This window comes from Agelaius phoeniceus, chromosome 5 (assembly GCF_051311805.1).
Source record: "Agelaius phoeniceus isolate bAgePho1 chromosome 5, bAgePho1.hap1, whole genome shotgun sequence".
Lineage (NCBI taxonomy): Eukaryota > Metazoa > Chordata > Aves > Passeriformes > Icteridae > Agelaius > Agelaius phoeniceus.
In genome coordinates, this window is record NC_135269.1 from 5948897 (window position 1) to 5968439 (window position 19543).

The 19543-nt window shown below is 45.8% G+C and overlaps 2 protein-coding genes across 17 annotated transcripts in view; one reads left to right on the forward strand and one right to left on the reverse strand.

The window, feature by feature from the left end:
* The first annotated feature begins 15 nt into the window (after positions 1-15).
* On the forward strand, positions 16-17075 carry RAD52 (RAD52 DNA repair protein). 3 transcript variants are annotated; one of them, XM_077178218.1, is made up of 13 exons: positions 16-119; positions 2430-2551; positions 6224-6309; positions 7647-7748; positions 8339-8432; positions 9733-9800; positions 10038-10156; positions 10242-10317; positions 11228-11424; positions 11629-11765; positions 12416-12496; positions 13409-13636; positions 13876-17075. In XM_077178218.1, exons 3-13 carry the CDS (start codon positions 6226-6228, stop codon positions 13932-13934), a joined length of 1245 nt encoding a protein of 414 aa, XP_077034333.1. In that variant the 5' UTR covers positions 16-119; positions 2430-2551; positions 6224-6225; the 3' UTR covers positions 13935-17075. The 3 variants fall into 3 exon arrangements, with proteins under 3 accessions (XP_077034333.1, XP_077034334.1, XP_054488053.2); XM_077178219.1 differs by lacking the exon at positions 2430-2551 and having other exon boundaries at positions 42-119; XM_054632078.2 differs by lacking the exon at positions 16-119 and having other exon boundaries at positions 2282-2551.
* Positions 16668-19543, reverse strand: part of WNK1 (WNK lysine deficient protein kinase 1) — a 98847-nt gene continuing 95971 nt past the window's right edge. For all 14 annotated transcript variants that reach the window (XM_077178209.1, XM_077178217.1, XM_077178216.1 and 11 more), the window contains one exon: positions 16668-19447. In XM_077178209.1, the coding sequence (XP_077034324.1) occupies positions 19133-19447 (315 nt within the window). In that variant the 3' untranslated portion in view covers positions 16668-19132. The remainder of the gene's footprint in view (positions 19448-19543) is intronic.

Below are 19543 nucleotides of genomic sequence, written 5' to 3' on the forward strand. Positions count from 1 at the left end.
CGCCCCGCCCCCGGCGCGCGTCACCGCCTGCGCGCGCCCAGAGGGGAAGTTTGGCCGCTCTCCGGCGCCGTAGCGGCCGCTCCGGGCGGGAACTGCGAACAGGCCGCGGCGGGGCCCAGGTACGGCGGGGGCTGCGGACCGGGAACCGGGCATCGAACCTGGCACCGAACCGGGCACACCCCCTACGAGCGGCTGCTGAGCGGCCTCCCACAGCGGGCCAGGGCCCTGCGTGAGGCCGGTGTTTGCTGAGGGAGCCTCGGGCGGACAGCAACTGACCCTATCCAGAATCCTCCCAGGTTGGGTTTGCTGTGATTTCAGGGCGTAAGGAGCCAACAGCACTGACCTCCTTAGCCCTCACTCCCAGGGGACACTAAATTGAGAGATTTTGGCAAATGGGTTAGGTCTGTCAGATTATACAAGGAACGACATTTACTGACACGTAAGCTATCAGTGTTTAAATTAGTGTCTTCTTGCAATGAATACAGCTTATATTGTAATTATCTTCTGTTATTTCATCATAGTATATATTGCCTATATTTGATGTATTATTATATTTAATTGCCATTTATATTACAATTCAGACCTCTGGCAGCCTGATATCCACTGAGATCTCAATAACCTGAACTTACCTTCCTACTGTGGAAGCAGAGTCCGTTTTAAATTAATTTCTGTACACTCATATAGTGCATGCTACAGTATCTAAGGCCTTCTGTCAGGCCTAAGGTATCCCTCCAAAAAAGAGATAATTTATACTTATCTTGCTGGCTAAGAAGGCAGAAAAATGGAAATAGATACAACAGGCTTGCCCATGCCTCAGTTATCCTGCCAATTTCAAGTGTAAATGATTTTCCACGTAACAATAAGCAAGTGTCAACCTGGAGCAAAACAGAGCCTAAGAGCTTTAGGTTTTTCATACCAGCTTAATTAGTGTGTCATGTTAATAGGGTGTTGCTGCCAGAAGTGTCACCTGTGCCTGTGATCAGCGTGGGTTTGTGCTGCACACTCTGACAGAGCTCCCACAGTGCTCACAGAGGTTTCATTTCCAGGCTGGGTTAATGTCTTGCCTGCTAATTGCATCTGGGAGAGCTGCAGGCTTTCTGCTCACAGCTGGACAGGCTGCTGTTCCTTGCAAGTCCCAAACCATCACTCCTGGGTTAAAAACCCTGCTGCCTTTGCCTTGCAAGGACTGAAGGGACTTGTACATAAATGATGTGGTGATAAATCAACCTCACAGGCTTTTAGAAAGAAGTACCCATGTAAATAATTGATGATATTTGAGTAATATTCCTGCCTGGTCTGGTCTCCAGAACAAGAGCTTTTACTCTGCCTGCATGGATGTGAAACCTCTTGAAGAGCAGATGGTTCACTTTGGGTTTTGTGACTGTGAGGTGTTACTGTTTCATACCTGAAAAAAACTAGAATGACAGAATTGTTTCTCTTTTCTTTCAGTTCTACCCCTTGGTCACTGTTTATTGATATAAGGAATTTTATTTTATATAATACCAAAAAGTATTTGTGCAGGAGTAGCAGTCAATCCCTTTAATGAAATATTTTTTATACAGATAGTGAGTAAATGCAAAGGAATTAAGTAATGTGAGAAGTTAAACAGGATTTATATTCTTGAAAAACAAATGTATTTCAAATTTAGAATTGTTTGGGATGACCTGTTTCCTAGGATGCTGTTGGTGCATTTTTAACTAATGAAACTTTTTTGGACCTTTGTAAGGCAAAAATTGCAGCAGGCAGTGAAACAGCAAAGAGGTAACTGACATACACCAGTGCTATTAAAGAAAATGTTTAGAGGCATGACCAACAAAAATTTGAAAAATATGCAGGCTAAAACACAGCAAGCACTGCTAAACCAAGCAGTTTGGGCTGGATTTGTAATTATTGGGAAAGCAGGCCCCTTGCAGCAGCTGTGTAAAGGCTGCCATGGCAGGAAACAGCACAGTGAGGTGAGTTTCTCATCCTGTGTTCCAAGAATGCAGGAATTCATCAGGTAAGCTTTGTTTCAGATGTTAGGTGTAGCCAAAAATTCTTAAATAGAAACACACCCCCACAAATGCACTGTTACCCTTCCAAAAGGGTATAAAAGTAAGGAAGAAAGACTTTTCCCCTCTGTTCATTAAAATGTTAAAAAAGTGGAACCATAAATAGCATTTTCTGTTCAGTGCAGGGAGGATCATGATCCTAGACATGCCAAGAGTAAACCCAGCAGTGCCTGACAAATAAAAGAGTTCAGTTGTGCATTTGGAACCACACACAGATTCCAGTGGAATGAGTGGGACTGCATGGAGGTGTCCACCTGTGCTGGAACTGAGCAGGAACTGTCACAGTGGTGCTTGCATGCCTTGAAAACAAATATATTTAAACTACTGCAGGGAGCTCAACCATGCTGTGTGATTTTACCTGTTTTTCTCTTGTTACAGAATGTGGCCTGAATGAGTGAGGGGCATGAAAAAGGCACTGTCAGCACCTGAGGCCAGCTGTAGTGTGCAGCAGACACTCAGTCTCCTGAGCTGAGTTAAACATTTCCATGTTTAACCTCTCAGTGAGTATCTTTTCCTCCTGCTGAAGTTAACAGAACATTACTTCACTTTTCTCAAGCCATCAAGGTTGTTTACCTAGAGATAGCAGAAATTAAACTGGGGAAGCTCTATTGTGTGCAGCTTATCCACAAGCAATTGCATCATCTCTTTTCCACTCCTTTTAAACTCTGGAGTGGCACAGGCCTGTCTTGATTAGGAACATCTGCCCCATTACACTTGAAAGAGGTACCTCAGCTCTGTCAAAAACAGCTCATAAAATAGTTTGGGGTTCTCAGAGGAAAGAAAACTCCATAGAAATATAAAGCTAGTAAAGTTTTTTGGATGTTTTCTTACAGTAATACCTTAGGTTGAGTATCTTTAGTGCTTACTGATTCCCACTTGCTGCCTGTGGAACTTGGCTCTTGCTGGGCTCAGTGGAATTGCACTTATTGAAAGAATGCTGAAGATTTTTACTCAGCCTCTCTGTGAGGGAAGCTTACCAGACAGAGAGGGCAAGGATGAATGAAAAGCCCTCTGGATGTTCACAGTCTGTGCTGAAGCCCTGTTTCAGCTTGTGGGATGCTGGGATAAATTCCTTGGAACATCCATGTTCTAGCTGATCATTGCCCAAGCCGTGGTGCTTGCACAATGCTTGGTATGCAAACTATTCTCAAGTGCTGCAGAGCTGCTGCTTCCACCTCACAGGTGAGGGGAGCTGGCACTCCTACCACAGGATTAGAGCATGGTTCAAAACCTAGTCTGTCAAGGCAGAATGGAACTGATAGGAAAAGACATTATTTAATAAATAAATTTGTGGCAGGTAACAGACAGTGGGATAGAAAGGTGTGTGAGGAAGGTAGAAGATTAGAAGTTATGTTCATACAATCATAGCAGGCGAAGGTGTTGCTGCTGTAGCCCCACAGTGGTAGATATACTTGAACAGATTAACTTCAGGATTATCAGTTCTGGTAGATTGATTTATTTCCTGCACAAGAATTTGTGTACACACACGTTTTTCTCAGCAGTGCTCAATTTCACCACCATGCAAATACACCTACTTGTAGAGTGCTGTTCAAAATTAGTATTTCATAGCAAATTTCCCAAAACAGAGGTTGTTTTTTTCTGATTATGTACCTAATGTGTTCAAATTTGGAAAGACAAGACTAAAATAGGTAGTAGTAAAAGCTCCTAAGCTTCTTTACCTGTTCTAGTGTGTCAAGGCAATATTTTGGAGCACAGTGCAGCACCTCTAGTCTTATGTGGACTCCTTCTCAGTGACAAGAAAACTTCCTGAGACCTTACCAGCTAAACTCAAAAGAATTCCCTGTAAATAATAAAAAATGGTTCCATTGCCACAAGGATAGTAAATTATAATTCCTGCTCACATTTAAACTGATAAATTGCTTGTATCATCCTGCATATTCAAACACATACTTGAACTTTAATTTTTAGTCTTTCTGCTTTAAAAACAGCACATATTTTAACACTGATGAATGAGTCAGGCAGCCTCCTACCACAGCCCTGGCCTCAGAGGGTGTCCAAGGCTCTTGGGCACTCCAGTGAATGGTTTATTATCTACTTCAGCATTAATGTTTCATGTGAGTTAAAATGTTGTGGGGAGAGAGCAGGGCAGTGAGGAAACAATATTCCAATGAGGAATGGAAGTACCTTACCTTCCCTGGCTCTAGCACCAAGATAGATTTATACCTCCATATGCAGAATTAACTTTTCTCTCTTCCCAGCTCCTACTCTGATAATATCTTATATTGTCATTATCTTATTGCAAAACTTCCATACCTTCTGGGTGATGTCTCACAGGCAGCTCCTCACAGCCAGCAAGCTCCAGCTCTCCTCTGACTGCCTAACCCGTTCTTTTATAGCACTCATCCTTGTGGGACACAGCTGTGGCCTGTTAAGGGCAGGCCTGTTCCCAATCCTTGGTAATTAGTACAGCTGCAACTCCTCAGGGGTGAGATTGCCTCCTGCACCACCTCTGTTCTCTTCCATCCTGTCCCCACACATTGTATCGAAGTTCTGTCACTCTGAAATGCTCAGACAATTGCTTTGAGACACAAGGCTTGGCTTTGCTAAACTGCAAAACCCCCCACTTTGCTCTGATGGAGGGTTTGGTTTAAACAAGACCCACAGCTGAAGCTGCTCCTGCCTAGTTTAGGTAAAGCCTAAACTAAACTGGTTAAACTAAACTAAACTGGAATCTTGTGTCTCCTTCACTCAAACTGGATCCACACATCATTTGAATACAAACCACTGACAACTGAATTTAGACTGATAGTGTTGCACACCATGTAAAAGCTTGAAGGACTTTAACTAAAACTGGTATTAACCAATTTTGCATCAAAATGCCACCCACCTACTTTGCATAAATTGGTCACAGTGTTTGTAGGCAAGTGACATTTCGGTCATTGTTTCTTCCCAAGGGCTCAGAGTGATTAAGATCTGATTGAGGCAGCTTGGGGGTGTGAGTGGAGGCAACAGTATTGTTCAAATTTCAGTTCCCTTGGCCACACACACTATTTATGTCTCTCTAATTGTCTCCCTCCCCATGCAGTGAACTCTCTTTGCTGAGCAGAGGAAATAGCCTGCTTAAATCACAAGTGTTTCTCCTGGTAATGTTGCTTTCTATTTGCTCTTTTCCAAAGCCAAATGCATTTACAAATTGCTGCTAACTTCTGATGGAAATGCATTCAGGTGTATGAACACTGTACAATTATACAAGTTTGGGACCAGAGAGGAATCATTCTAGCCAACCAAAATTAAGGAGAATTTTAGCTACATTTGGCAAAATTGCCAGTGCTCACATTTGCCAAGGAAACAACCGGTATCCTTTTTCTGAATATTGTTTGCCAAGTCCTCAATGAACTTTGGATTTCTTGTTTAGAGACTGGAAAAACAACTTACTTTAAAAAGTGCCACACCTGGAATGCATTAACAAAGCAGAGTACTAGCCAGTGCTGACTGACTGGCAAATCATGCTATCTGCTGAGGATTTTAGACTTTCTCAAACTGTTTTGACATCTCCAGCTCTCTTGTATATCTGATTTTGTCTTGTATTTGTATTGCCTACAAAAGTCTGAGTGCTGGGCTATCAGTTGTGCTCAGCATTAGTGCAAATACAATAAAAGATCATCTCTGTGGGTTATTTGGATGTGCTGCTACAACCCCTGGCACAGCTGGGTGCACCATCTCCCCAGGCCCACTGCTCCAGAGCAGGGGGGAGTGGCCGTGCAGTGCTGGGAAGTGTTGGATACTGGCTTAGAAAAGGGTGCCATCTACTGAGTTACTGGTACCACTTCTTACAGCTCTGGCAGGTTCTGTGCTTCTCAGCTCTGCATGGCTGGTTTATGTGGCACCAGGCTGAGTGATTACAGTCAAAACAGCAATCTAAAATAAAACTGACAAGTCAGGGTATAGCTGAGTAAAGTTGTCCCTGCTTTTTATCAAAGTATTAATGGATATTAAAAGTGGTCCAGGAAGACAGTGCTGAAGAATCTGAAAGAGGGAATTCTTTTTCCTTCCCTGGCATGGTACAGTGCCTTCACATTTACCTAAAAGGGAAAAAACCCCACATTTATAGTTTTTTACAAGTGTGATATTTAGAATAAGCTTTTTGCCATGTCTTCATATGGACTGTCAGTTCTGTGCTCTTCAGTGATTATATTTTCTCTCACCTCCAGGGATGCCTGAGAGCCAGGGGAAGGACAGTGAGAGCTGCAGCAGCAGCAGCTCCAACACTGGGGACTCAGTGGCTTCCTTTGGACAGGTCAGTTCCTTCTGCCCAACAGGGAAATGCAAGTTGCAGGCTCACACTACTGGAAATCTGCTCTGCATGTTTATTCCTTTGCAGCTTGGGTACTTTAAGGCTGGAATCATGCTGCACCCTACTGAACTTCACATCTTTTTCTCTGCAATAGTCTTGGTATGCCTCGAGTTATAATGAATTGGTCTGGATTCTTCTCAAAAGGTTTTTTACCTCTTGTACCTTAAAAGTGGGTCTCATTTTATTCTCTCTTATTCCTACATGGCCTGAGTCATGCTTACACATAGTCTCAGTACAGGTTCAGAAAAGCCAACTGCCTTCAGCTATTAAAAAATCATTTTGAAAAGTTGTAAAATTATTTGAAAAAAGAAAACTTTATCTGGACTGAGCAGAGCTTTTGGTGATGAATTCTCTTCTCCATGACAGGCATTTCTCCATAGTTCCTGAATGTGGCACAAGCTTCTGTATTTTCGCTTTTTCCTTAGGCTTTTTGGTTACAGGCTTGTATTCTAGAGCAGGAAAAAGATAAAATTTTTACTGTTAAGTTTAAATAGAGCTAAATACAAATTAGAGCAGTTTGGCAGGAGTTGGAATTTATATGGCACACAGACAAACACTACAAAATTCTGTGTTCTGCTGAATTGTTAGGGCAGCCAGTACATGCATACACAACTGTTATGATTTAAGTGGTGAAACCTCTATTCTGTCCCACTTCAGGCCATAACAACACAAACTTTTTAGCTCTCAAATCCTTAAACATACATTTAGGCTTTGCTACATTTTGTAAATTGGATTTCTAAGACAAACCTAAACTTACAATACTTTAGGCTTCCCGTGATGCTGGTGTTCTCCAATCATAGCAGTGATGTTGGAGTTATCCAAAGAAATTGGATAACTCAAGAAATTCCTATTTAAACTATTTAGCTCAGTTTTCCTGAGCTGCTGCCCTCCCTGCCCTGGTGACACGTGGCAGTGGAATATGGTTCATCTTCAGTTTTGTTGTAGTCTTTAAATACAAGTTTCTTGTTGATCACAGAGATACTATGTTTTGGTTTTGAACAGTAATATAGAAATTTCTCTGTGTGTTTGTGGTTAGGATTATAAATGAAAAATAATTGCTGCAGCTCAGTAATTAATGCCTGTATCTATCAACAGTAAGCTGAGAAAAGAACAATCTAAGGCACGTACACACCCTGAGGTGTTTCCTTGCCTGTCACACCCAATTCAAGCACTGGCTCATGCCCATGTGGGAGGGAGTGGGATAAAGCAGTGCTGTCAGGAGAGGAGGGGGAGCTGAAACAGGGAGGTGAGTGAGGTGTTGCTGTGCTGTTTTTGCCCAGTATCAGTACACGGCCAGCGAGTACCGAGCCATCCAGCACGCGCTGCGCCAGAGGCTGGGCCCCGACTACATCAGCAGCCGGCAGGCAGGAGGAGGGCAAAAGGTAGGAGCAAACATGGTGTTCAACTCCCTTCTTCCCAGGAAAACTAGGGTTTAACTTGTTACAATAGTCCTTATTTTTTTTTTAATTTAATTTCCCCTCTTGTAGTTTAATACACAGATATGAATGCAAAGTGAGCATGGCATAAGTTCTGGCTCTTATTGAGCCACAGATTTTCCTTTTACACTTAAAAAGAGACTTAATTTTTCAGTGCTTCATCTTTTACAAAGGAATATCTGTCTACTTGTGCAACACTGAGATGTTATCCCTACTTTTTCCCACAATTGGATTATATGAAACATTATATAATAGTGGCTACATTTACCATCTTTAGTGCCCATTCTGCCTTCTGTTGATTAAGTCATATTTGTTGTTATATTAATCCCCACCACATTTGCTGGAAGAGAATGCACCTGAAGCTGCACTATCAGCCTTTTACTCACATTATCTGAACCTTGAATTTAGCTGGGTTTCCTCAGTGTAAGATGGTATGTGTTAAATCTCTGTTAAAAATAAAGTGTGCAGAGATGTGTGCAGAAGGCCATGTATTTATATATATATATATATTTATGTGTATGTGCTCTTCTTTTCAGGTCTGTTACATTGAGGGTCACAAGGTCATCAGTCTGGCCAATGAAATGTTTGGCTTCAATGGCTGGGCTCACTCAGTCACTCAGCAGAATGTTGGTAAGGGTCTCTTGGGGGCAAAGAAGTCTTTGCTTCATAGTTTCCATCAGAGAACATGATTGGAAAGGACAGGGGTCCACGGGGACCCACAGGGATCACCGAGTCCAGCTCCTGGCCCTGCACAGGACACCCCAAGAGTCACTCCATGTTGTCCAAACACTCCTTGAGCCCTGGCAGGCTGTGCTGTGCCCACTGCCCTGGGGAGCTGTTCCAGGGCCCAACCACCCCTGGGGGAAAATCCTTTTCCTGATACCCAACCTCAACCTGCCCTGGCACAGCTTCAGGCCATTCCCTGAGTCCTGTCACTGTCACCACAGAGAGATCAGTGCCTGCCCCTCCTCTTCCTCTCTCAGGGAAGCTGTAACTGCACTGAGGTCTCCCCTCAGCCTCCTCCAGGCTGAACAGAACTGGAGACCTCAGCTGCTACAACTTCATCACTTCAAAGCACCTGGGCACAGGCATGAGCAACTTCCAGGTGTCTTAACAGTTAGTAAAAATGAGAGAAATTGAATAATAATGGAGCTGTTTTCATTTTAGTTCTGTCATAGTCATTATTCTGAATGTGTTTATGATTATTCTTGAGCTATTCTAATCAAGACTCTGATCTCTATGGGTACACTCAGTCAAGAGTAATTACAATTAAACATTTAACACTCAGCAGTCCTAAGCCAACTTTCATACTCACCTGTAATTTTTAGACTCTCACCAGTTGATATTCTCAGTTAATAGGCCCCTAATCTTTAGGGACCCATTTTTTTTTCTGCAGATTTCTCTTCTAGCTAATACCCAGTACTGAGGTTTTTACAACAGAAAACCTTGGGAAAATTTTTCAGCTATAATGTGTTCAGGTGATCTTAAAGCTTCAGCCTCTTCCATGCTGATGGCTGAAATAGTGCCTGCCAGAGGAGTGTTGTCCTTGTTTGCAGATCTGCTGTGCTTATGCTGAAGACTGGTTGCTGAAGTAGGTCAAAGCAGCAGCTTAAATTACCTTCTTCCTTCTCCCCCACCTTCAGAAATCTTTTCTTAACTCAGGCTGGTAGATTCTAGAAATAGAACAACTTACTTCATTGCTTTCCATCTATTCTGCACCACCATTTTCTTTCCCCCTTTTCAGTCAAGAAAGGACTGACATCCTTCAAACTTCTACCTTTCTCAGATAATGCCATAACCAGTTATTTCTTAGAAATTCAGGCTTTCTGCAGACTTCTACTAGATGATAAGAAAGAAGGTACTTTCATAGACAACAGTTGCTTTTCCACTATTGATTTTATACATTAACACTTCAAATATCTCCTTCCAGACTTTGTTGACCTCAACAATGGCAGGTTCTACGTGGGTGTCTGTGCTTTTGTGAGAGTTCAGCTTAAGGTAAATGGGTTTTTTTGTTGGCTCTGACTGTAGCTGAGCAATTGCCTGAAGCTGTGGATGAAAGTCCTTGCATGGGTCAGAGCACAGTCCTCGGGTACTGCCCTGCATTAGGGAACCTGCTGGTGTCCTAAACATTGACCTTGCTGTGGAACAAACAGCCCAGAGCAAGTACCCAGGCTTGGGAGAGCACAGCACCTGCACGTATAAAATCCTCTTATATTTGAAATTGTACTGCAGGATGGGTCATACCATGAAGATGTGGGGTATGGAGTCAGTGAAGGCCTGAAATCTAAAGCCTTATCCTTAGAAAAGGCAAGGAAGGAGGCAGTAACAGATGGACTGAAGAGAGCACTCAAGTAAGTGAAGATGAGCACTTGCCCCTTTTCAGAAGTTCTGTGGGATGAAAGGTTTCCAGTCTCAGTGAGCTCTCTTGTTTCTCAGGTGCTTTGGCAATGCCCTTGGGAACTGCATCCTGGACAAGGATTACCTGCGAGCCGTGAACAAGCTTCCCCGGCAGGTGCGGCACAGGGGCTGCCCCTGCTCCTGCAGGCACAGGGTGGCAGTGCTGCTGGCAGTCAGTGCTGCTGGCAGTGCTGCTGGCAGTGCTGCTGGCAGTGCCTCTCGTTCCCGAGGGTTCCTGAGACCAGCAGCCTTCCTAGCAAACAGCTCACACACACAGAGCAGGCTGTTCCTCAAGCGGCACCTCAGGAGCCACCATGGGTCCTGCCTGCTCCTGCTGTGCACCAGCTGGGGGCAGGAGGCTTCTAGGCAGTGACCTAGAAGGAAGGAGGGAAAAGGAAGCCTCCTGCAGCTACTGATCCATGGACTTCCATAGCAAAGCTGCCTCCAATCACAGTAGGACTTGCCAAACTCTGCTAGAGGCCTAGAGCTGCAAGGCAGTCCTGTCAGACACTGTAGGAGCAGATCCAAAGTGACACCTCACAAGGTAAAGATGGCCCAGGTCTCTGGTTTGCCAGGGACATTGTCTATTACAGACACTGCCACAAACTTGTAAGGTGACAGAGCCAAAACATCCCATCTTTAAGAAACAGGAATGGTGGTGTACCTTCCTCAAAACTCAGTAAAGGTTGGCCTTGCCCTTTAGCACAAGCAGGAAAATGGACTGGTAAAACATACTCACTCAGGAACAGCCTTGTGGGGCTGTGAGAAGCTGTAAAATCCTGTTCTCGTTTGCAGAGCATGTGGGGAGACTTCACCATCTGCCCTGCAGCACTGAACAATTAAACCAACACAAAGTCACAGGAATTCAATTATTAACTGACTGAATTACTGGGTACTGAAAGAGCATTTCAGGTTTCTAACTTATTGTTCAGCTTAGAGCAAACAAAATAGATTTTTAACCAGTGCTTATTTCATTAAGTTGATGATAGAAATTTCTGAACCTTTTCTTTTTTCTCCTTGACCAGGTACCCCCTGAGTTGGACTTGGTCAAAGCTAAAATGCAGGACTATGAGCCTGAAATAGAGCAAGCAAGATACAGCAGCTATGTGGAAAGGCAGAATGCAGCAGGGAGACAGCCCTGTGAGGTGACACCTGGCTGTAAGCCTGGCCAGACAGAGGCTGCTGTGGTGACAGCAGATCAGAAACAGCCCAGTGCTCCCAGGTGAGACTGCTGTTATAAATGTAATTTTTAAGCTGTATTAGAAATTACTGGGCCTTTAAAACATGTAGACAGCTCAATTCCAAAGATGCCATAAAGCACTAGTTCAGTGGATTTTCTTTACTGTTATTTCTTAATGGTTTTTTTCTTCACAAGATGTAATTGCTGAGGTCCTGTTTAACTTTGTGTTTGTGGGTGGGAGAACAGGAGCACAGACTCCTTGGCCATGGAGTGTGATGCCACTTACCAGAGGAAACTGCGCCAGAAGCGGCTGCAGCAGCAGTTCCGGGAGCAGATGGAGAAAAAGCAGCAGGTCCCAGGAGTCACTCCCAGCAGCAAACAGGGTGAGCAGTGGCATTCAAGCCTGGCACTTTCCATCAGAGCTGCTGGAGAGAGAGCAGGCACAGGTTACCCACAGCACAGGAGCCTGGCCAGCTTCATGTGCTGTTGTGCTGCTGTGCCATCAACACACCTCTGAGGCCAAAGGCAGGAGCATTTTCATATATTCCCCCTCTGTGCTCCAAAAGTGTCAGCAATGTCAGCTCTAAAGCTGCATCATTAAATCTGCAACTTCCCAGCCACCCTAAAGCAGCTGCTGCCAGCACCATTAACCTGCTGCATCTGAGGCTGCAGCACTTGGCTGTGGTAGCTGCAAGCAAACAGATATTGCCCGAGCTACTGATACACTGCCCTTGGCTCATGGGGAATCTGGGGCCATGTGGTGGCAGGAACATGGCATGGACAGGCTACACATTAAAGTAGCAGGAACATGGTGATGGACAGGCTAAGAACCACATGTAAGTAGCACAGTTGCTCATCAGATGCCATCAGGTACAGAATGTTACTTCCTGCATTCTAAGCCTTAGCTCTAGGACAAAAGAGAGGGTACCTGGTGGTGGTGCTGGCTGTCATTTCAAAATCATGCTCTGTTAAGGAGTCAAAGGGTGTGTCTGTATTTCTGGTATTAATCTCTTTCTGTGTTGCCTCCTTGCAGCAAATTCCAACGCTCCTGTGAAGCACAGCACTCCAGCAGAAGTGCAACAGGATCTGGCCATAGAAGAGGAGTTTTTTGCAGGTCAGCAAGAGAGTGATGAGTAATAAAGTGTTAAATCATTGGCATTTAAACCAGTTTAATTCAGAATACAGTGTAAGGGTAAAAGCTCTGAAGAATTGGAATAACAAAAGTGTGAGTGTGATTCTGACCTTAACAATACAAACTTTGCCTGAGTGGCAGGGAAATGATGTCCATCTTTATGGGGGGTTTCACTCAGGCTCTTCAGTAGAGTTGTACACCTGTTTGATAAATCCTTTTCCTGAGGTGATACTGTACAATTCAGAACCTGGGCTGAATTTCTCAATGTAACTATGGATATTTTGGTCACACATTGTGGTGCCTGCACTTTGCTGAAGGGCACAAGAGACAGGACCCTGCTGCACACTGATGTCACATTCATATTTTTGAAAAAATCCCTTCACCCGGGATTTTTCTCCTGGGGAGCTGAGAAGCCTCAGAGAAAAGGGAAACAACTTGTATCTCATTTGCTTCTCCTGTGTGTGGCTGCTTTGGAATGTGGTTGGAGATTGTTTACCCAATCAGGTGATTGTTTCTGCTTGGTGGGTTGTTTTGACTCATTGGGCAGCCAGGGTCAAGCTGTGTCAGGACTCTGGAAAGAGTCACAAGTTTTTCATTATTATCTTTTTAGCCTTCTGTAAGTGTCCTTTCTGTATTCTTTAGTATAGTATAGTATTCTTTAATATAATATAGTATCTTAAAATAATAAATTAGCCTTCTGAGAACATGGAGTCAGATTCATCATTCCTTCCTGCCACAGGGATCCCTGCAAATACAACACACTGACATGAGATGCTTTGCAGTTTGAATTTTATAGTGGTCACTGCTTGTAGGAGAAGAATGTGCTGGTCTTGGAGCTACTTCCATTTCTGTAGTACACTACTGTGTCATGGATCCCTTTCTCATTCCTTCCAGATGATCCTGAACTTTGGGACATTTCCCTGGAGAGCACTGACCTGAAGGTAACGGGTGCCAAAATGTCAGAGCCCTCAGCAGCTGCACAGCAGGCACCCGAGACACCCCGTGGCCCCCAGCAGAGGACACCCCACAGGGGGAACCAGCACAGAGCTGCTGCCAGGCTGGCACAGCTGCAGCCCCCTACTGCAGCCCCCAGCACCAGCTGTGCCCCCCAGCACACCCCAGGTACGTGCTGCCACACGGGACTGAGCTCTGCCTGTACTGGGGCTCTTGGGAGATGGGGAAAATCCAGTGGGAAAAACATTCCTTTCTTTTGGACCTGGCTGCAGAAGCTGGGACGGTGGTCTTGGAAAACTGCTTTTTTCCATCCTACTGTCCTGTCAAGGAAGAGTTAGAAAAAGAATTGAGGAACCTACTTAGAGGCAGAAAAAATGTCAATTTCTCACTTTCTCCCTGTGCGGCAGGGTGCAGCCCCATCAGGAGAAGTCAGAGCTTGAAGAAAAGGAGATTGGAACCTACGTGAGGCACCCGCTGGGATCTGTGCCTCTGTCATGGATTACATCACAAGGCTGCAGCTGGCTTTCCAAATTGTGTCACATGGACTCTGCTGCACATTATAGTGAAGCAACAGAGAAGAACTTCATGTGCTCTCAGGTTATTATGTATTTCAGATGCCTTTTTCTATAACCACACCATTATTTGTGCTTCTGCAGCACGAGACTCGTGGCCATATTACATTGGATATTACCTGTAAATTGCCTTAAGCAGTAACAGAATGGATTGTTAAAAATGAGATGCAGTTCACAGCTTGTCTGTCCCTCAGTGCTGCGTTCCAGCACAGAGATTTTCAGTGCAAGTGGGAGCAGGGGGTTGTGGCCAGGGGACAGAAGGTTCAAGCTGTGGCAGCACACCGGGGGTGGCACTGGCCGTGTCTGAGGTGCAGCCCCACCCTTTCCCCGTGGCTGCACGGCCGGGGCAGAGCCCCTCGCCCCCGTTCCCGTTGTTCCCGAGCCCTTCCCTGCGGTCCGTGCAGCGGCAGCACCTCCGGCCGTGCTGTGCCTCAGGGCAGGGGCGCTGGGAGCCTGCACAGGGCAGCCCCGGGCCTGCTCCGAGCCTGGGGAGCGTGAATGGGAGCTGCACTGTGTTTTTAAATAAGCTTTCAACCCCTTTCAATGCAGAAATAAACATGAATTTATAAAACAAACCCTGCTGGGAGCTGTTGGTGCCTCTCTGCCCTGCCAGCCCTTCCACCTCGTGCCCTGCTGACGGCCTCACAGGAGGCACCGTGTCCTAGAGCTGTCAGTGCTGCACCTGCACAGCTCCTTTGCTTTAGGATGGGGAAACAGAAACCTCGCAGGGGTTCAGAGGTCACAGCAAAGCCAAACGCTGATTAGTCTCTCCAGTTAGCAGGCCAAAGGAAGAATTAGTAAGCAGTGCTGGAAGGACACTCCCTTACCCATTTCGAGCAGCTCCGTGCAGGACAGGGAGGAGTTCTGCTGGCCTGGCCGTCTCTGTTCCCGTGGATGCAGCTGCAGTTCCAGGCACCGCCGCCGCAGGGCTCAGGCCCGTGGCAGGAGTGGTGCCACCGTCCCCAGGTGTCCATGGGGGCAGCCTGGTGCTGCAGGGCTGGAGGCAAGGAGAATGATGCCACATGACTGGAAGTTAGAGCTGAACCAGGAAAATTTACACAAACTCTCGAATTAGTCCAACCCTAGAATCAATTTCAGGCTTCAAACAGGACCTTACTCCCATGGTTTGCCTCACTGCTCTAACTGTAAAGACATTTAGAATAGTCAGCATTTATTCACTTCCTCCTACTCTGCCTTCATCACTTAATTAGTCCTTTTTCTTTAAAAGATCCTTTACTATCCTCCTACCTCCTGAACGGGACAAAGGACAGGAATTGACTTCGGTGCAGAAAGACAGGACAAGCTGTAATTAACAGGTTATAGATTACATCTAGAAAACAGTTCCACATTTCACCCTACTTGTTTCTGGCCAGTTCAAATGTGCTGCCTTCAGAACAGCTCAGGAAAGCAGCACATTCCACATGTTTGAGTCATGCCCTCGCTGTTGAAACCATATACCTGCTAAGAAGGAGGCACACAGACCTTCCAAATCACTGAATTCAAAGCTGTTCCAAACTTTTACAATGAAACAAATCCAAAAGTCTGTAAGAAGAATGTAACGGCCTCAGCTTCCTTGGCTCTGGAAACAGGGCAAATATGGCTGTGCCTCCTCTGACAGAGTCACTGCAATGAGTCCCTCGGGATTGGTCCCTTTGAAAAGGGCAGGAAAACTTACACTGGGAGCTTTTTTTGCTCTTCGAGGCTTGCGCAGCATGACTCATAACAGAAGCTGTTCTTAAAATGGAAAGAAATGCAGCAGCAATTAGTGTTTAGAAATACCAAATTCCTCCTTGCGAGAAATGACGCTCACTTAAAATTTCAAAGATTTATTAAACCCCAACAAAAATACAACAAAGACTGAAAAAGGAAAAATTACAGCGCTGGGAGTCTCAGTGACCAGCAGCCACGTGCTCTTCTGCAAAATGGATGTTCTGGATGTTCTGCCTTTTATACTCTTAGCCCCTCCCAGAGTTTTGCCAGTCAGCTCCTTCTCTGAGGAGAAGCTGTGAGGTTCTTTTATTAAGGTTCCTTCTCCCAGCCCTGCAGGATGGGAGCACATGCAGCCCAGAGGAGCAGGCAGGGGGGCAGCAGAAGAGCCGGGAAGGGCGCTCAGGACACACCTTGCTCATATCCCTCAGTGCCAAAAGCAAGCACAGGACCCGCCCTCCCGGAGCCTCTGCTTCCACGGGGACAGCCACCGCGTCCTGTCTGCCTCAGTTGTGTGCATCGGCAACTTGGTGACACTCTCAGCCATGAAAGCAGTGACAGCCGATCCCTTCTCCTCCCGCAGGCCACTCCCCTTCCCCAGATCCATTTAGGAATTACTCTTTGCAGTACCTTGTTCCAAAGGCTGGTCAGAGACCGGTCACTGCTTTTGAGCAAGCAAAGTTCTCATTAAACTGGGTTTCTTCTATTTCCTGTGACAAACTGGTAAATTGGGTAACAGTTAACATCACTGCAGGACCAGGACAGAGGGGCTGGAACCTGATGTTCCACAAGAAAACCCACAGCTCAACCAAAGCAGGTTTGGTTTATTTGAATGGCTTCGTTCAATATTCTACAAAGGTAACAAAGTGCAGCATGGGGCACAGTCAGACAAGAAGGGTTCAGTGCAAAACACAACTAACTACGGCCAGGGAAGCCCAAAGTTTCAATTAATTTTATTTTTTTTATTTTTATTTTTTTACAGTGTACATTGTTAAATAATGTAAAGAAAACGCTTGTAATTCAGAAACAGATTTTATGTGGAAAAAGATACTCAAAGTGTAATATTAAACAAAATAATTTAACAGTTCAGTAGCATTAGTTTATTCCTCTAGACTTCAGTTATTCATCCACAGGAGGAGAGGGAGGGAGGAAAAAAAAAAAAAATCAATGGTAAATAAAACCAGTTCTTGCATAACATTAAGTGAAAAAACGACCTCAAACTTACTAGATCAAATTTAAATAACCATGTGCTGCATCCAGCTGACCAGTTCCTGTGCCACGAGTATTGCCCTCGTCTCATTACTGCCTCAGCTCTGTCCCGGCGCTGTTTCCCTGGGTGTGCCCGAGAGCCTCCCCCCTGCATCCCCTCCTGTCAGAGGTTCCCGCCTGGCCTCAGCCCTGGGCCCGCTGCTCTCCTGCTGCCCCGGAGCCTCCCGTGTCCCACAGCACCGCCCCTCTCCTGAGCCCGCCCTGCTGCTGCTGCTGCTGAACAGGGGACAGGGACAGAAAGCATCTCGCATGTTTCTTTGTGAAAAGGAAAGCGTGACAACAGCTGCAGACACAAAACCTCCCTATTAAAGCCCCAGCAAGGAACAGAGCTCCGAGATTAAAACAAACATGGACAAGTAACAGCCCTGTGATGCACCAGCCTCCAGGACACCGATGACATCCTGCCAAGCGCCAGGAAGCCACACCCTCATCCATCACAGCTTCTTGCAGCACTACATAAATACTGGCTGGTATTATTTTGACTTTGAAGAGGAAACCAGTATTTCTTAAACACAAAAAGGGAGAATGACCAAAGCAGAAGATACAGTACAGGTACTAAGAGGTGACAAGTGACAGACAGTGACAGTCCTGGTACCAGCCTGAAATTTGTTAAGAGTGAACAAAATTGTAAATCCTCCAAGAGAGACAGAGGAAACTTCTTGATGCCGGCTGCTTCAAGTACATCCATTGCCGGCAATGGACGTTGCACCAGGACAGTCTGTTCCTGGCTCAAATGAATTTTACCAAAAAAAAAGGTAAGAAAAGCAATCCCAGCAGACAAGCCCAAGCCAACGAGCAATGGCACCTCTCCTTCAAGTCACATCCTGACCAAACATCTTTGCCACTTCACAGCTGGAGTCAAACTGCATCTTAAGTTGGGCCTTTCCCAAAGATACACGTTCTCCCCATCCTCTCTCCGTTCCTGACCCAGCCCTCCTGCCTCCAGAGCCAATATTGGTTAAGTCTCGTTGTAGCCTCACCTGCATCCCTCTGTCCCAGCCCACCTGGCCCCTGTCACCCCTCACCTTCAGCTCTGCCCACCTGGATAAGTTTTCCCACACCCAGAACGGCTCGGCCCCGCGGCCTCGGTGACCTCCCTTCCTCGCACGCTCCTGCTCCAACGTCCCGGGCGCTGGGCACAAACGTCCTGCCCTCACCTTGCCCTCTGCCCACCTGGGCTCTGCTGGGAAGACGACGCTAAACTGCAGAAGCAAGAGAAGTCCAAGGCACTAAAATATCCAGCAAGCATACTGGGAGAACAGACAAGTATTCAAGTACATTAATTTATACAATTTTACATTCACATTTATTTATCTAATACAATGAAAATACAAAGGAAAAAGTTAAAGTGTCTCCAATAAGTATAAGGATATAGCTAGCTTTTTTTCCCATTTTTTCTTTTTAACTTTTTTAACCCTCTATAATCCACTCATTTTTAAACTACTGTTGTCCAACAACATTTATATAATCACAGTGTTTCCACATCAAAACTGATGGTAAGTACATGTCCGCAGGGAACTTTAAAAATTTTTTTTAACAATTTAAATTGCTCTAATGCTGCAGTCAAAGCTGTTAATATCTTACTTAAAGCAGTAATGACCTATCAAGCACGGGCTGCACCACAAGTCCATTCGTGTGCCCCATCATTTCAGAGCCAGATACTATTGACTGGGGAGAGGGAGAGGAGGGGAATTTGGACAGCTTTTTCTGGATCTTGGTTCTTCAGGAAGAGGCGAGAAGCATGCTAAAGCCTCATGCTAGGGTTCAGCTCTCCCACCTCCACACGTGTGGATTCAGCCTCCAACCAGAAATATTCAACAGCAAGACTGTATGAACCGACCCCCTGGCTTCTGCTCACAGCTCTCGTGGCACACGAGAGCAGCCCCCCTCGGTGGAAAGCACTGTCCCATCACAAGGATGCCGATCATCCTCCTCCCCCTTCCAAGTGTGTGGGGAAACTCCCGCTACAGAGAGTCGACAGCAATGGTTGGAAAAGAGAAATTCATTCCCGGTCTGGCAAGCTACCAGTTCATTGCAGCACTAGTAGTGATACAGGGCCCCATCTCCCTCCCCACGTCCTGTCCCGAGGTGTAGCCAGCAGGGTCTCTGGGCACGGCTAAGTGGTCCGCAGGTTGGAGCCTGGAGGGTTGCTGACAGACTTTTGCAAGTTGCTGATGTTGAAGCTTTGCAAAGACGTGGCCCCCACGGGCTGGAACTGGCCGAGCTGCGGCGGCGCTGGCGCCCCCGGCCCGCTCCAGGGCGGGGGGAAGGACGCTGCTGGGTAACCGTACTGCTGCGGGGGGCACATGGCCTTGCTGAAGGGACCTAAAGAGGTAGCTGATGCTGCAGGGATGGGTGTAGCACCCAGGGAAGATGTCATGGAGATACAGAGCTGACCTGGTGCCGAGAATTTTCTTGCCATTCCAGGGCCCTGAAAGGTAATCCAACAACCAAGAGAACTTTACCCGTGGAACTTTAAAAACCACCAGTCCACCCCTTGGTGTACAATGGGTATTTACAGGGCCAG